Source organism: Giraffa tippelskirchi, chromosome 6, assembly GCF_054371585.1.
Source record: "Giraffa tippelskirchi isolate mGirTip1 chromosome 6, T2T-mGirTip1v1.2.pri, whole genome shotgun sequence".
Lineage (NCBI taxonomy): Eukaryota > Metazoa > Chordata > Mammalia > Artiodactyla > Giraffidae > Giraffa > Giraffa tippelskirchi.
In genome coordinates, this window is record NC_137280.1 from 87,235,163 (window position 1) to 87,253,781 (window position 18,619).

General features: G+C 41.4%; 1 protein-coding gene and 2 pseudogenes across 1 annotated transcript; 1 reads left to right on the top strand and 2 right to left on the bottom strand.

The window, feature by feature from the left end:
- The first annotated feature begins 558 nt into the window (after positions 1-558).
- LOC145510819 (olfactory receptor 7A17-like) lies at positions 559-1,512 on the top strand (annotated as a pseudogene).
- Positions 1,513-7,420: 5,908 nt separating this feature from the next.
- Positions 7,421-9,531, bottom strand: LOC145510820 (olfactory receptor 7A17-like; annotated as a pseudogene).
- Positions 9,532-16,172: 6,641 nt separating this feature from the next.
- LOC145510821 (olfactory receptor 7C2-like) lies at positions 16,173-17,132 on the bottom strand. The gene has a single exon (XM_081503013.1). The coding sequence runs from the start codon at positions 17,130-17,132 to the stop codon at positions 16,173-16,175; it is 960 nt and encodes a 319-aa protein (XP_081359139.1).
- Positions 17,133-18,619: the final 1,487 nt, after the last annotated feature.

Consider the following 18,619-nt stretch of genomic DNA (forward strand, 5'->3'; position numbering starts at 1 on the left):
TGCTTTCAAATTTCTACACAGAACATTTCACCATCTCCCAAGTCATATATATCCTAGAGGAGGAAATGGCAACCCACTCCAGTATTCTGGCCTGAGAAATCCCATGGATAGATGGATAGAGGAACCTGGTAGGCTACAGTACATGAGGTTAAAAAGAGTCAGACATGACCGAGCCCCTCCCCCCATCTCATAATATTTTTTCTCCATGGACAGATTTTAAAAGTTTTCATATTTCAGCACCCTATGCACATTGCCTAGACAGCACCTGAGATATTGTTGCACTCAATATATAGTGCCCAAAGGAATGAAAATATTTCTCATTAAATATGTGGATTACATGATATCTTGGGGAAAATGCTAAAACTGGAACACATTTGCAAGTTAGAAATGACAGAGGAAATTTCCTAAAGAGGATCAAGTTCTTGCAAAATATTGAAATTAAGAAATATAATTAAATATAATTAAGCAAAATACAGATAGTATGTTTTCAACACTGTAATGGGCTTTTTTGTGAAAATGAATCATATTGTCATGTTTCTTTACAGTCAACATCAACAAATGGCACCAAGCAACCTAACAAAGTTTTCAGAATTCTTTCTTCTGGGATTTGCAGAGGAACCAGCACTGCAGCCCCTCATATTTGGGCTTTTCCTCTCCATGTACCTGATCACTGTGGTTGGAAACCTGCTCATCATCCTGATCATCAGCTCAGACCCCCACCTCCACACCCCCATGTACTTCTTCCTCTCCAACCTGTCCTTCATAGACATCTCTTTCATCTCCACCACCATCCCAAAGATGCTGCAGAACATATGGAAACAGAGCAAAGCCATCACCTATGAAGGCTGCATCACCCAGATGCATTTTATCATACTGTTTGCAGGCTTGGATGACTTCCTCCTGACCGTGATGGCCTATGATCGGTTTGTGGCCATCTGTCACCCCCTTGCACTACACAGTCATCATGAACCCCCAGCTCTGTGTGATTCTGGTTCTAGTTAGCTGGGTCATCAGTGTCCTGGATTCCTTGCTACAGACCTTCATGGTATCAAGGCTGTCCTTTTGTAGAGATGTGTTATTCCCTCACTACTTCTGTGAACTCAAACAGTTGGTCCAACTTGCCAGTTCTGACAACCTCCTTAATGAAATGGTCATGTATTTTGCAGCTGGGCTACTGAGTGGTGGTCCCTTCGCAGGTATATTTTACTCTTACTGTAAGATTGCTTCATCCATATGTGGAATCTCATCAGTTCAGGGTAAATATAAAGTATTTTCTACCTGTGTGTCTCACCTCTCAGTCGTCTCCTTATTTTACAGCTCATGCCTAGAAGTGCACCTAGCTCTGCCGCTACCCACAGCTCACATTCAAATACAATCACCTCAGTGATGTACACTGTGGTCACACCCATGCTAAACCCCTTCATCTACAGTCTAAGGAACAAAGACATAAAGAGGGCTCTGCAAGCATTCTTTAGAGAGGCAGCTATAAAAAGGCCAATGGTTGTGGGCTAAAGAAGGGAACATAATGTAAAGTTTCAAAGCCTCGGAGTCAGAAATTATAAATCTCTGATCTGAATCTTCGATCAGATTGTGGAAAGAGAATTTGCTCCTCTATTTCTTGGAATTCTTATATTTTGACTTTGCCTCCTTCATTGCAATTTATGTAACTCACACGATTAGGCTTAGTGATTTCTATCATATCCATTAGTTTTTCTCTTTTATGATTTTCCACTCTCTCAAATTTAAGAAATGGCAAGAAGCTCAATCGCTAAATTATGTCCAACTCCTTGTGACCTTTCGGACTGTAACCCACCATGCTCCTCTGTCCATGGGACTCTCCAGGAAAGAATACTGGAGTGCATTGCCATTTCCTCCTCCAGGGGATCTTCCTGACCTAGGGATTGAATCTGCATCTCCTGTGCCTCCTGCATTTGCAGGCAGATTCTTTACCACTGAGCCACCTGGGAAGCCCTGGGAAATTATTATAATGGCATTCATTTCTGTTTCTTTTGATTGTTGTATCAGTATGCCATTGTTACATAGCAATCTATCTTAAAAGCACATGATGTGACACTGGTTTATTAAAATGGATGGTTTGGAATTGTGCTAATCTCTGCTGGGATCCTCCTGTGTATTTATTTATCTGAAAGTCAGCCGAGGAGGCTCTGTTGATCTCGGTTGAGCCTTCTAATACACTAGGGAATCAGCTAGCTACGGTGGTGGTTTGGTCCCTAAGTCATGTCCGACTCTTGTGATCCCATGCACTGTAGCCTGTCAGGCTCCTCTGTCCATGGGAATGTCCAGGTGAGAATACTGGAGTGGGTTGCCATTTCCGTTTCAAGAGGATCTTCCCTACCCAGGTCTCCTGCATTGCAGGAAGATTCTTTACCGACTAAGCTATGAGGGAAGCCCCCAGCTAGCTATAGGCTGATTTATCATGTTCTTGGCTTGGGCCATGAAGCTCCGTTCAGTAGATCCTCTTGAACTTGGGGTAGCCCAACTGGATATATTCATGTTTCTGAGGCAGAGTTATTTGAGAATTCAGCAGAAATGCACTAAGTCCTCTCAAGGCACACCGTTATTTGCACCAAATTCTATGGACTCAAGCAAATCAAAGTCCTAAGTCTAGCCCAGATACAAAGGTGGAGAAAGAGACACCTTCTCCTAATGCAAGGTTTTTCATTGCCACATTTCAAAAGACATGGGTACAGAGAAGGCTTCCCTTAGGGCCATCTCAACAAACCTAACGCAAGTGTAATCTCAATTCAGTAATGTTTTATTTTTCTTCCATTTTCAATGGATGAATGATCTTAGAAAACAACAATATATATGTGTCTTTTTATTTTTTCATTTATTTTTGTTGATATATCATTTGTTGAGATAATATCATATAAGCTTCATGTGTACAAACTTTTTTTTTTTTTTACTTCTGTATATGGGACAGAGCATTCACAAGCAAAACTTTAGTTTCCATTCATCATGAGGAAGTCGATCCCCTTTAAGTAAGTCACCCTACATGTTAGATCTTGTTTGCTTTGGAGTGCTCATTTACTAGCTTTGTTTGTTCATTCTGTTCCATATATGAGTGAAATCAAAGGGTATTTGTCTTCCTCTGTTTTATTTTACTTAGCAAAACACCCTCAAATTTTATCCATGTTATTGCAAATGAAAGGTTTCATCTTTTTAATTCTGAGTAGTATTCCATTGTGTGTGTATGCATGTATATATATATACACACATATACATATTAACACATATTTTCCCCCTACATCTTGGCTATTTTAAATACTGTGTTCATCAACTTAAGGGTGCATGCATCTTTAAAAGTTAGTGCTTTCCTGTTTGGGAATAAATACTCAGGAGTGGAATAGCTGAATCATATGATAGTTCCTAAGTTTTTGAGGAATATCTATTCTGTTTTCCATTGTAGCTGTACCAATTTAAATTCACACCAACGAGGCACACATATATGGACAATTAGCTTATAATAAGCAAATAACATATGATGAAGAAAAGATACTCTCTACAATAAAAAGGTTTCCCTTTTCTTCATATGATCACCATCACTTATTTCTTGCCTTTTTGATAATGCCATTGTAACAGGCATGAGGTAATATCTCATTGTGGTTTTCATTTGCATTTCCTTAATAATTACAGTTAGTGCCCTACGTATGAACCTTCACGTTGCCATCTTTTAAAATGCAAACATGTGTTCTCATATCCAGTCACGTAAGTTAGTTCACGTGTCTGGCATTATCGGTGGAAGTTAGGTACCTAGGCTAACTTTGTTGGACTTACAAACAAATAGAACTTGGAACACTCTCAGAACAGAAGTTGTTCACAAGTAAGGGACTTAACAGAGGGACGTTAAACATTTCTTCCTGTGTCAGTTGGCCATCTGTGTGTCTTTCTGAGGGCTAACCTGGCAGCTCAGCTGGTGAAGAATCCTCCTGCAATGCAGGAGACCCAGGTTCGATCCCTGGGTCAGGAAGATCCCATGGAGAAGGGATAGGCTACCCACTCCAGTATTCTTGAAAAAAATCTATTAAGGTCCTCTTCTCATTTTAAAGGACTTCCCTGGTGGCTCAGGTGGTAAAGCATCTGCCTACAATATGGGAGACCTGGGTTCGATCCCTGGGCTGGGAAGATCCCCTGGAGAAGGAAATGGCAACCCACTCCAGTACTCTTGCCTGGAAAATCCCATGGATGGAGGAGCCTGGTAAGCTACAGTCCATGGGGTTGCAAAGAGTTGGACACGACTGAGAGACTTAACTTTCACTTTCTCATTTTAAAATCTAGTTCTTTCATTGTTGTTGTTGAGTTATGTGAGTTATCTGTATATTTTAATATCAACTGCTTATCAGATATGCCCCTTGTAAATATCTTCTTCTATTTGGTAGTTTGTCTTTTCATTTTGTTTATTTTCTTTTCTATGCAAAGGTTTTTTAGTATGATACAGTAACATTATTTATTCTTGGTTTTGTTTGCTTGCCTGAGGAGATATATATCTAGAAAAGATACTACTAAAACCAATGTCACAAAGCTTACTAGCTTTGTCTTCTTTTAGGTGTCTTATGGATTCAGTCCCAGAGCTTACTGGCTGTGTTTCCTTTTGATGTTTTATAAATTCAACCCCAAGGAAGGTAGAAGCATCAAGAGAGGTGGCACCAACTCTGGCATACCAGCACCGGGTGCCTGCAGCATAGAGGGGAGCAGAGGTGGCAGTGGGGCACGGGACCCTGTCCCCTCAGCTACCTAGGTGTCCATGACCCCGCCAACCTCCATATCTGCTGTGTTAGAGCTGGCGAAGCTTACCACACTGGACATGCCACAGCACCCCTACCACCCCAGCGCCACCGCCTACCACCACCCTGCCCATATGGCATCAGAGCCTGTGACTCAGGAGATCACAGAGGAGCTACAAGAAAAGCATCACAAATTCATCAGAGAACTACCCACCCGCGTCCCAAGCAGCACACCAGAAGCACTGACAACAGCAAGGTACCACACCCCAGAGGCACAAAAGCAATAGCTGATGCACAGGGTAACTCCTCTGACAGAGGTTATGGAGGGTCTAAAGTGCAGATTCATAATCAGAGGCAGCTCAGGAAGACTTGAAAAAAAAAAAAAGCTGTATCGTGTCGCCACCTACTGGACAAAGAAAGAAAAAAGTTCTAACCTACTGAACGCTTCAGCCCGCTGAGCTCCCAGCACGTTAGAACTCTCAGCCAAGATCAACAGAACCTCCGCTGTTGAAATACAGGTGAATAAAGACATATGTAGAGTCCAACAATTCATTACTATATAATGTTGTTTAGTAAAACATAATGTTAAATCTGAAGGAGCTGAATCTCCAATACCGGGTACCTGATGTGAAGGGCTGACTTATTAGAAAAGACCCTGATGCTGGGACAGATTGAAGGCAGGAGGAGAAGATGACAGAGGATGAGATGGTTGGATGGCATCACCAACTCAATGGACATGAGTTTGAGCAAGCTCTTGGAGTTGGTGATGGACAGGGAAGCCTGGCATGCTGCAGTCCATGGGGTCGTAAAGAGTCCAACAGGACTGAGTGACTGAAGTGAAGTGAGTGTTAAATCATTTTCTTTCAGGATGGTTTGTTATGTAGCAACAGCTTAATGATACAAAAATCAAAATACACAGAAGTGAAGGGAATTACAAAAATTTGCTGATTCTTGTCTTTGCCATTTGTTTTGATATAGACACATTGATGATCATTCTATTATTCAATACTTTTTTTTTTTTTTTCAGAAAGCTGTATTAAAATGTGACTTCATGGAGATTGCCTTCCAGGTGACCAGGGGAGCATGTAAAGAAATGAATGTTTATGGAGAAAATATTGTGACTCTGGTTCACAGGATTGAGAAGGTATCCAAACTCTCATTTTAGTTACCGTTTGATCATAATGATTGTAGAGATGCTGTTGTTGTTTAGTCACTAAGTCATGTCTGACTATTTTGTGACTCCATGTACTATAGCCTGCCAGGCTTCTCTGTCCATGGGATTTCCCATTCAAGAACACTGGAGTGGTTGCTGTTTCCTCATCCAGAAGAATCCTTCTTTCTCTGATTGTAGAGGTATCTGATCATAAAGGGACATGTATTGGATGATATTCATAATGTACATTCATCAATCCTTAAATTACTATATCTATTTATAAAAGTGGGAGATATTTCACTTAGAAAAATGCAAAGGTTCATATACAGGCAGAACTGTAGATTTTCAAGCAGAAATAAGAACAAAATCCAATTAAAAACAATAAAACAAGCCATCGACTTCTTAACTCCAAAGTAACTCCATCTTTACATGAATACTGCATAATCAAGAAAGAGATGCATAGTATGAAAATAATATCATACTATTATGATCGTCCATAATTCAAGAAATAGATGCATAGTATGAAAAATGAAATCTTTTGCAAAATAACACAAAGTGTATCTTAACATTTTTCTTCATTATATTACACACATCTATTATATCAAATGGTTCATTCAAACTTGTGTTCTGTTGGGAACTCTACCTAAAGACGTGTTGTATGTGATAATCTATTTTTGCCAGTAACTGTGATGGCTCAGGGATTTCCCAGATGGCGCTAGAGGTAAAGAACCCAACTGCCAATGCAGGAGACTTAGATGGAGCTTGATCCCTGGGTCAGGAAGATTCCCTGGAGGAGGAAATGGCAACCCACTCCTGTATTCTTGCCTGGAGAATCCCATGGACAGAGGAGCCTGGCGGGCTACAGTCCAAAGGGCTGCAAAGAGACAGGACTGAGAGTGTAAACACGAACAAACAAGATAGGTATTGTGGAAACAAAGCTGAATAAGGGAATAGAATCCTAAAGAGGCAAATAGAGTGACAACTAGCAAGACATAGCGTATGTTAAAGTCCAGAATATCAGGAAGAACAGCTAAGGTGGTGATAGATAAAGGAATGACGTATGCAAATATGAAATCAATGGTCTGAGATTTTCCTTGTTATAAACACATAAATAGCCATGAATGTCTTGAGTAGTCCCCCCCCCCCGTAGGAGCAGTACAACTCATGAGTATTCTTTATTAAAATGAAAGAAAAACATTTAATACTTTAAATATTATTTGAGAATAAACTGTTCTTAAGAATTCTATCAATTTGCATGATAAACAGTAATTCCCATGTTGTTCAGGCCCAGGGTTCAAAACAAACTTGAAAGAGAGGGAAACCATAACATGAATAACTCTTTGATAAGAGGGAAATCACTAGGCTTAATCAAGTGAGTTACATGAATTTATGAAGGAGGTGAAGTCAAAGAAATGGAAACGCCAAGAAATAAATGGAACGAGCAACTTCTGCTTCCAGAATCTGATCAAAAATTGTAGTTTCTGCCTGTGAGGTTTTAAACATTTCATTCACGCTCCCTTCTTCAGCTTGGAGCAATTGGCATTTTAATAGTTGTCATTCTAAAGAATGCTTTCAGAGCCATTTTTATGTCCTTGTTCCTCAGACTATAGATGAAGGGGTTCAGCATGGGTGTGACCACAATGTACATGACTGAGGCTATTGCAACTGAGTGTGAATTGTGAGTAGTAGCAGAGCTAAGGTACACTCCTAACATGTACAATAAAATAAGGAGAAAACAGACAGGTGAGACACACAGGTGGAAGAGGCTTTAAGTTTCCCCTGAGCTGACATTATTCCACATATGGAGGAACCTATCTTAGAGTAAGAGTAAAATATCCCACACAGGGTAGCAGCAGCCAGCAGCCCAGCTGCAAAATACATCACCATGTCATGAAGAAAGTTGGCAGAATAGGCAAGTTGGACCATCTGATTGAGTTCACAGAAATATTGAGGGATTTCCAACTCTACAGAAGGACAGTCTCGACACCATTAAGGTTTGTAACAAGGAATGCAGGACACTGATGGCCCAGCTGACCAGAACCAGAATTCCACAGATTTGGGGATTCATGATGACTGTGTAGTTCAGGGGATGGCAGATGGCCACAAAGCGGTCATAGGCCATCACAGTCAGGAGGAAGTCATCCAACCCCGCAAACAGTATTAAAAAAAACATCTGGGTGATGCAGCCTTCATAAGTGATAACTTTGCTCTTTGTCTGGATGTTCCACAGCATCTTCGGGATGGTGGTGGAGGTGAAGCAGATGTCCACAAAGGACAGGTTGGAGAGGAAGAAGTACATGGGGATGTGGAGGTGGCAGTCTGAGACAGCCAGGATGATGAGGCGGTTTCCAAACACATTGATCAGGTACATGCAGAGGAAAACTCCAAATATGAGAGGCTGCAGTTCTGCTTCCTCTGAGAATCCCAGAGAAGAAATTCTGAAACTCCTGTGATGTGGTGGAAGTGACTACAAGTAAAGGGAAAAAACGTGACTAATTTTCATGCAAGTGGACATTACTCACGTTGTTGAAATGCTACCTGATACATTTTGCAGTTAGGAAATTAATGTCAATATTTTGTTCATGCAATGAGTACAGTGATTTGGTAATCAAAACCTCCTAAAATCCAGTCATGGAGAATTGATATAGCAAATAAAAATATATATAGCATGTCATTTGGTGACTCATTCTATGAATGAAATGAATACAAGTATAAAGGAAAGAGTAAAGAAGGGTCTTCAGATAAGATAGCAAATAAGGTGACATTTGAACAGAGACCTCATGGAAGAGAGAGCAGGAACCATGAACTTGAGAAGTGTGTGCCTGGCAGGGAGAAAAGCCAAGTGCAAAGGCCCTGGGGAAGGTGCTTGTTTAAGATGTTCTGGTTGAAGAAAAGGAAGCCAGTGTGTTGAGGGAAGTGAGAAGGAGGGAAAGTGAGGAGAGAAGGTGTCAGAGGATGTTGAGGAACAAGGTGGTTCTGAAACTTCTGCTTCACAAGGCGTCAGACACAACTTAGAGACTGAACAACAGCAACAACAATATGTATCTCTATATACGAGAGAGAGAGAAATAAAGAATGGACATGAAAGAGAACACAGATCTAATAAACTCAAATGGTCCCTGAGAGACTGGTAAGACCATTTCTTTGGTTTTATGACACTTCATGTGCCATTATATTCCCTTGATACCCAGCAGAAATAATTAAATAGAAAAAATAAATTCATCCAGAGTAGCAATAAATTATGGTCTAAATACTTATGAGTTTTATGACCCAAGAGAAAAATGAGCAAAGGGAACAAAATAACACTTCACAAAAGGATGTTTATTAAGCACAATGGATAGCAATTGAACATTGGTCATTTGTAATATCAGGCAGCAAAACTTGTTTTTCCTGTGCTTATTTCATTTTCATTTGACTAAATGTTTTTATATGAAAGCAGAGGAGCAAGCCTCTTTCTCCCTTTTCAGATGTGACATCTTCTTTTGCTGTTATTCTTGGATTTTGATCTTTTTCTGATGAGTCCTAAGGGCATACTCTAGCCCTAGTTCTGATGTTTGCCCAAAAGATCAAAAGTCCACACACATAAAACCTGGATACACTGACCATTTCAACCTTTTCACTAACTTGCTTCATACTAGTCATCTGAGGACATTGTTGAATGAATTAGGACTTAGGTCTCACTATATATGGACATTTAATATATGTCAAGGTCGTGTTTCAATTTATTTGGATAGATTGAATTGTTCCTAAAGCTGGAATAAATATCTATCTTCCAAAAAATGGCTTCTCGCCTACCTCAAACATCTTGAAAATATTAGTGAGATTATGTCCTCAGTGTAAGAATAACCGACACATTTTAGATGAACACTTTGACATGTAAATATATAATATCAACTGAAAATTGCTCAGTTGTGTCTGACTCTTTCGGACCCCATGGATTATACATTTCATGAAATTCTCCAGGCCAGCATACTGGAACGGGTAGCCTTTCCCTTCTCCAGGGAATCTTCCCAACGCATGGATGGAACCCAGGTCTCCCACATTGCAGGCAGATTCTTTACCAACTGAACCACCAGGGAAGCCAATATAGTATCAATGGGAGGAGGGGTGTCAAAATCACCTTAAATAATGCAAGAGACTCAGAAACAAGACAATAGTCCTATATAACTAAATACAATTTAAAAAAAATTAAGATCAAATATATGTCTCACGAATCAACTGAAAAACAATCTTTTTAAAGAGTCATTCAAAAGGCTTATATCTGTAGAAAAATGGGCATATAGTATGTGTTCTTGTTGTTCAGTTGTTAATATTGTAGGTAATAATAATTATTGTTTTTGCTGTTTAGCTGCTAAGTCATGTCTGACTCCTTTATGACCCCATGGACCGTAGCCCACCAAGCTCCGCTGCCCATGGGACTTTTCAGGCAAGAATACTGGAGTGGGTTGCCATTTCCTTCTCCAGGGAATCTATCTTCCCGACCCAGGGATGGACTCACGTCTCCTGCACTAGCAGGCGAATTCTAACTTACCACTGAGCCACCATGGAAGCCCATACATAATAATAATAGGCAAATAAAAAAGGTGAACAAATATATAAATCTTTGCTCTAGCTCATATATAGTTTAGGAAAGCAACAAAAAGTCTCTTTCCTACGTTGGTCCTGGGAAATATCTTGAAGACTGGTCAAATCTGGGCTGAGAACTTCTGGACTAGTAGCAAAGGAGACTCTGATTTTTCTGTCAGAAATGCGAACTGTTACAATATTTTAGGGAAAAATCTGAAGACAGCTATAAACCTTCAAAATACAGATATATTTTAACTCAGAGTCCTCCAGTATTGGCACCATTGACCTTCTGAGCCAGATCATTGTTTGTGGTGGCATCTGTCCTGTGCATTGAAGGACATTTAGAGCATCCCTGACTCTACAGAGCCTTCCATGTGTGACAGACAAAAATCGCTGGGGGATGAAACCATCCATGGTTAGAATAAGAGTTTGAACTTCACCATCTTAATGTATTGTGTAGCTTTGGTATAATAGCAACTTAATGATAAAGGATATGAAAGACCATCAAAGTGTTAGTAGTATAGGCACACCATGACCTGTTGTACAGCCATAAAAATAATGAATTCATCATTAGACTTGTGATTTGAGACAGGCCTATGAGAAATTATTGAGTAAGAAGGAAAATGGGGAATAAAGGAAAATGGAACAAAAGGTAGGAACAAAGACTGCACTGGTGGTGCAGTCATAAAGAATCCACCTGCCAATAGGGGAAATGTGGGCCCAATCGCTGATCCAGGAAGATCCCCTGGAGGAGGAAATGGCAACTCACTCAAGTATTCTTGCTTGGGAAATCCCATGGACAGAACAGCCCAAGAGGTTGCCAAGAGTTGGATATGATTTAACAATGAAACAACATCTTGACAACTAAAAAACATCTCCAGTTCTTTGTTTGAAAGATTGCACTCAAAGATAGGAATCCTATTCTGATCCTATATAGAAAAGCAAAGAGCTCACACACATAATTTAAGAGTGACAATAAATGGCTAACAAATCCACACACACATTCAGCCTCAGAGATAATGAAGCAATTGCAAGATAAGCTCATTAGCACTTCCCTGGCAGCTCAGTGGTACAGAAGCTGCCTGCCAAAGCAGGAGACACTGGTTCAATGTCTGTATCCGTAAGATCCCCTGGAAGAGAAAATGGCAACCCACTCTAGTATTCTTACCTGGGAAATTCCATGGACAGAGGAGCCTGGTGGGCTACAGTCACAAAGAGTTGGACACAAGCTAGCAACTAAACAACAGCAAGCTCATTAGCACACCCCTCTTAACATTTGAATTTTTTTTTCCCAGAAGATACTGTTAAGTGTATATCTCCAGCAAATACTGTTGCAAGGATGCATTTACAAGCATTCTTTGGTGTGCATATTTATTTTTTTGGTGGTGCTAGGTTCTTGTTGCTCAGTGGGTTTTTCTCTAGTTGCGGTGAGGAAGGGTTACTCTTGTTTTTGGTGCATGGGCTTCTCTTTGTGGTGGCCTCTCTTATTGCAGAACGTGGACTCTGGGGTGTGAGGACCTCTGTAGTTGTGGTTGCCGGGCTCTAGAGCACAGGCTTAGTTGCTCCAAGGCAAGTGGAATCTTCCTGGACCAGGGATCGAACCCATGTCTCCTGCACTGGCAGGTGGATTCTTCACCACTGAGCTTCCAGGGAAGCCCAGTATGTATGTTTTTAATCAATATGAAATATGGTCAAATATGCTCCACCAAAGAAATTAGAAAGAAATGCCCTAACTATATTTTATATTCCTACTTCACTAATACACTAATTCTCTACTGCTCCTGCTGCTAAGTCGCTTCAGTCGTGTCCGACTCTGTGCGACCCCATAGACGGCAGCCCACCAGGCTCCCCCATCCCTGGGATTCTCCAGGCAAGAACACTGGAGTGGGTTGCCATTTCTCTACTCGAACTATTAATAAGATACATGGACATAAGTTCTCCTTTTACTGGAAGCACTTTATGCCTCGTGTGTGTTCAGTCACTCAATTATTTCCAACTCATTGCGACCCCATGGACTGTAACCCGCCAGGCTCGTCTGTCCATGGGATTCTCCAGGCAAGAATACTGGAGCGAGTTGCCATAGAACTGGAGATAAACCCTTTACAGGGGCACTTCTCTTTCCTTCTTGTGCATACAAGCCAGCAGGAATTCTAATTCAAGTGCAAATTCTGGTTGAATAGGTCTTCAGTGGGCCCTGGGACTGTGCATTTCTAACAAGCTACTGGGTTGTGTGTTGATGCAGGTCTGAGTATGAGGGTCATACTTTCAGTAACAAAACACTGGTTCTGTGTTTAATTCAGGTACAAGAACTTGAATTTATGTTAAATTCAGGTACAGGTATTTGAATTTATATATGAATGAGTGACTGAACATGCACACACACACACATATATATTCATATATATATAATGCTAGTTGCTCAGTCGTGCCTGATTCTTTGTGACCCCATGGTGTACAGCCCGCCAGGGTCCTCTGTCCATGGAATTCTCCAGGCAAGAATACTTGAGTGGGTTGCCATTCCCTTCTCTAGGGGATCTTCCTGACCCAGTAGGTCTTTGTTTGTTATCCATTTTAAATATAGCAGTGTATACATGTCCATCCCAAACTCCCCCACATTGGAAATATAAATCATTTTTTTGTGGGGGGGGGGGTATTGTGGATTGGATTAGGTAATTTTTTCATTCTTTCAATCCTTCATGCCAGCCAGAATGAGAGAGATTTATCTCTGACCTCTGAAGTTATCTATTGTAAAATATGTGACCTGCTTTCTGGGTTTAACCTGAGATGAGAAGATGGACTGGGGGGTCATCAAAGGCAGGCTGGAAGCTACAAGCAAGAGATGGAAACTCATGGGGATGGAATAAAGCCTGTATTCACCTGTGTTGCTTCTGACCTCAGTGATGAGGGATCCTGCAGAACCCAGAGCCCTTCGTCATGGAGATAAATGGACACACTTGGCCCAAGAGGCAGAGAGACTCAAAGAAGTTCTCAGGGAATGTAGAACAGTTGCAGGTCCATCTGCAGCTTCACGTGCATGTGTGCTAAGTTGCTTCAGTCATGTCTGACTCTTTGTGACCCCATGGACTGTATCCTGCCAGGCTCCTCAATCCATGGGGTTGCCCAGGCAAGAACACTGCAGTGGGTTGCCGCCCCTTCCTCTCTGGGTGGGAATCTTCCTGACCCAGGGATCAAACCTGTGTCTCTTCTGTCTTCTGCATTGGCAAGCAGGTTCTTTACCACTAGCACCCCCTGGAAAGACCCTGCAGCTTCATGCTAGTGAGCAAATCAGCAGGCCTTCAGCAGTGTGTGTGTGTGTATGTGTGTGTGTGTGTCCATAAATGGCAGCTGATTTCTGTAACCCTCCAAGTACACTAAGAATCTTCCTTACAATCTGTGTTAGTTCCCTATGGCTGCTGTTACACATTACCACAATGTGGGTGCCTTATAGGGCTTCCCCTGTGGCTCAGCGGTGAACAATCTGCCTGCATGCAGGAGAATCTGGTTCAGTTCTTGGGTTGGGAAGATGCCCTGGAGGAGGGCATGGCAACCCACTCCAGTATTCTTGCCTGGAGAATTCCATGGACAGAGGAGCCTGGCGGGCTATGGTCCATTGGGTTGCAAAGAGGGCTGGACATGACTGAATCAACTTAGCACGCATGCACCCCAACCTTTTTGGCACAAGGGACTGGTTTAGTGGAAGACAAGTTTTCCTAGACCTGGAATTTCAGGATGTTTCAAGCACATTATTTTTATTGAGTTTGTTGAGCAGGAGGTGGAACTCAGGTGGCAATGCAAGCAGTGGGGAGCAGCTGTAAATACAGATGAAGCTTCACTTGCTGGCCCACTGCTCACCTCCTGCTGGGTGGCTCCGTTCCTAACAGGCCATGGGCTGGTACCGGTCCATGGTCTGGGGCTTGCAGACCCCTCCTTAGGAGAGAATCCATTCTTGCCTTTAACAGCATCTAGTGTCTCCAAGAGTTCCTTGCCTTGTGGCCACGTCACTCCAATTTCTGCCTTTATGTCATAGGACTTGTTTGTGTCGTCTCCTCTCCTATATCTTTTTTTTTTTTTTGGATAAAACATTTTTAAAGTTTATTTTTATTTATTTAGCTGTGTCAGGTATTAGTTGTGGCTTGTGGGATCTTTCTTGTGGCACAGGGTCTCTCTAGCTGTGGCACACAGGCTCAGCAGTTGTGGCTCAGGCTTTCATTGCTACAAGGCTTGTGGAATCTGAGTTCTCCAGCCAGGGATCAAACCCAAGTCCCCTGCATTGCAAGGTAGATTCTTAACCACTGGACCAGCAGGGAAGCCCCTCTCCTGTATCTTCTAAGGAACTGTCATTGGATATAGGGCACACCCAAGCAATCCATAATTATCTCATTTTAAGACCCTTAATTAAATTGGCATAGATGCTTTTTCCAAAAAGGTCACATTCACAGGTTCCAAGTAGGCATATCTTTTGCGGTGTTGCCAATCAAGTTACTATGTGGTTCAGGAAATGTAGCTCAGTCTGCTGCTGTTGCTAAGTCACTTCAGTCGTGTCTGACTCTGTGCGACCCCATAGACGGCAGCCCACCAGGCTCCCCCGTCCCTGGGATTCTCCAGGCAAGAATACTGGAGTGGGTTGCCATTTCCTTCTCCAATGCATGAAAGTGAAAAGTGAAGGTGAAGTCGCTCAGTCGTGTCTGACTCTTAGCGACCCCATGGATTGCAGCGTATTAGGCTCCTCCGTCCATGGGATTTGCGAGGCAAGAGACAAAAATTTTAGTGGTCCCAGGAAATAGAACCATAAGTCAGGCAAGAGAAAACAACCATGAAAGGTGTGTTTATAAAGCCAATTACCACCATGATCAACTGGGACTTCTGCCGGGGAGACAGGAGCCAGTAAAATATGTATACTTCAGACTTATTTCACTCAATGGGCAAGTGATTTATACATCAATTCCTGTTGGTCGTTGGTTAAGGAATGATTCCTGGGACATTAATTCTCTAAACATGGGCAGAGTAGACTAGAGAAATTTCTTAGATAATGGATGCAGATATGAAAGTTTGAAGCCAGACAAAATACACTAAAGTGGTCAATGATGAGGGATATCTTCTATATTATACTTCTCCATTCCACCTTCCTGGGATACAGTTTCAATTGCTGGAAGGGCAGAAGCCACTTTGTGACCATGAGTGTAGAAGCCCTACGGTCAAGCTAGAGATAGAGCAGAAAAGCAGAAGGATCCTGAGGCTAGCTTTGAACTATTCAGCTCCAGAATTCACATATCAGGAATGAAATAAATATCATTAAGTTTGATGTGACTAAATGTTATTCAGAAAAAAGGCATTTCTTCCAGTTCATTTAATTCATACAACCTCAGAAAACATCTCTGTAAATGAGTTTGCAGGGCAACATTTCCAAAATAGGTATACATCCCATTACTTTGAGGATATATATTAAAAACATGAGATTCAGTTTATTTTTTAAGAAATTTAAATAATCACTAAGTGTAACAGAAAATATCAGGTTCAATTCATATGAAGTTAAAATTCATATGGTTACAAATTGCAAAAGGGAACCAAAGATATAGCATGAAGGAAAATAGAGAGGGCTGTGAAGACCCAAGGAAAGATTTTCTTTAAAACAAGAGTATTAGGAAAGATAAAAACATTAAATTAAGGAAGCCAGGATGTCTGGTCATCAATATAATGTGTGCAGTTACTTAGAGTCCTCTGAAGGCCCTGTGAATGAGAGATGGTGCCCGGCTGACGAGTCTCCCGAAGGCCCTCTTCATGTCCCTGTTCCTCAGACTGTAGTTGAAGGGATTCAGCATGGGGGTGACCATGGTGTACATCACCGAGGCCACCAGACTTGTCCTAGAGGATGAAGTGACTGCAGAACTGAGGTAGACCCCTAGGCCTGTGCTATAGAACAAGGAAACCACTGCGAGGTGAGACCCACAGGTGGAAAAGGCTTTGTACTTTCCCCTGGCTGATGAAATTCTCAAGATGGAGGAGAAAATCTGAGAGTAAGAAAAGAGGATCCCAGAGAGAGAAAAAACACCTAGGATAATAGTCACAAAATACACCACTGTGTTATTGATGAGGGTGTCAGAACATGCGAGCTTCAGGACTTCAAGAAGATCACAGAAAAAGTGTGGGATCTTCATGCTTCTGCAGAAAGACAGCCTCAAGATAGTCAAGGTCTCAGGCAGGGAGACTGTGACACTGAGGCACCAGCACCCCAGAGCCAGCAGCCCACAGACCCGGGGGTTCATGACGACCATGTAGTGCAAGGGGTGACAGATGGCCACGAAGCGGTCATAGGCCATCACGGTCAAGAATAAATTGTCCAGGCATCCAAACACAATGAAAAAAAATACCTGGCTGAGGCAGCCTGCATAGGTGATAACTTTGCTCTGTGTCTGGAGGTTCAGCAGCATCTTTGGGATGGTGCTGGAGGTGAAATTGATGTCAGCAAAGGACAGGTTGGAGAGGAAGAAGTACATGGGCGTGTGGAGGTGGGAGTCTGAGATGACAGCTAGGATGATGGCCAGGTTCCCAGTGAATGTGACCAGGTACATGGACAGAAACAGCCCGAAGAGGAGAGGCTGCAGGTCTGGGTCCTCTGTGAATCCCAGGAGGAGAAAGTTTCTGACTCCTGTTTGGTTTCCTCTTTCCATGAGTCTGCTGGGCTTGCCAACAAGGAAGAAAGAAGGAATACAGAATTTACCCCAAATAAACATTCCCCAGAGAGACAGAAATATCCGTAGTCCAAACCCAGGGAGATCATGAAATCATTCATTTTGGCTAAGGATTGACTTCATTTGACGACAAAGTGTGGTTACTGTTGATACCTAGAAAAATTGTCTTTGAGTTCAGAAGTTCTCAAATTGTGATTATCTCTGACCAGCAACATCAGCACCCCCTAGAAATATTAGAAATTCACATTTCTAGGCTCATCTGACCTGCGTGTACACTCAGTCACGTGTTTGACTCTTTGCAACCCCGTGGACTGTAGCCTGCCAGGCTCCTCTGTCCATGGGATTCTCCAGGCAGGAATACTGGAGTGGGTTGCCATTTCCTTCTCCAGGTGATCTTCCAGACCCAGAGATCCAAGCTGCATTTTGTGTCTCCTGCACTGGCAGGTTGATTATCACTGAGCCACCTGGGAAACTCATAAAAACATACCCATCACCTCCAAAAATGTCCTTGTATTCTTTTGTGTGGTATGAATACTTACAATCTATCCTTCTAACATATTTTAAAGAAGACGATACCATATTATCAACTTTATTTACCATGTTATTTCCCTGGAGAAGGAAATGGCAATCCACTACAATATTCCTGCCTGGAAAATTCCATGGACAGAGGAGTCTGGCAGGCTACAGTCCATGGGGTTGCAAGAGTTGGACATGAGTTAGCAACTAAACCACCACCACCACCATGTTATATGTCAGATCTCTAGAGTTTATTCATTTTGCATAACGAAAACTTTATACACTGAATAAGAATTCCCTACTTTCCTTGTCTTTTAGCCACTGACAATCAACATTCTATTTCCTGCTTCTATGAGTTTGATGATTCTAGATGCCTCATGTAAGTGGAATCATACATCATACAGTATTTGTTTTTTCTGTATGGCTTATTTCATTTGTTGTAATGTCCTCTAGATTCATCCAAAGTGTTGTGAATAGCAGGATTTCTACATGGTATTTTAATGTGTTTTAGGTTTAATGTCATTAATAATGACATTTAGTCCTTCCCATTATATCTCTGACATTGCCTTTATATTAGGAAAGTTTTAGATTTTGGTTTTTGTATTTATAAGCTGTTATGGGCATTTTCTAGATTTCCTTATTAATTTCAAGGTTTTCTTTAATATTATATACTTTCTCCAAATAATTTTATTTTACAACATCTGTTTGTCTCCAGGTCTAATTGCATTGCTATGAAACTCCACAACAGTGTTCAAATTTATGTTAAGAGTTGGAATTCTTGCTATCCTTCTTTTCTTTCAAGGGAGTAATTCTAGAGTTTTTATTTAATATATTTATCATAATTTAGGATATATCTATGTGTATTTTTATCATCTTAGCTTTCATTTTTATTCTTAGATATCTTAGAGGGCCTTTTAGAGATACAAAAAAGTATTTCACACTTGATTAAT

Excerpts from the sequence above, each read along its gene's own strand:
- LOC145510821 (XM_081503013.1), bottom strand. The coding sequence starts at position 17,132 with ATGGAAAGAGGAAACCAAACAGGAGTCAGAAACTTTCTCCTCCTGGGA.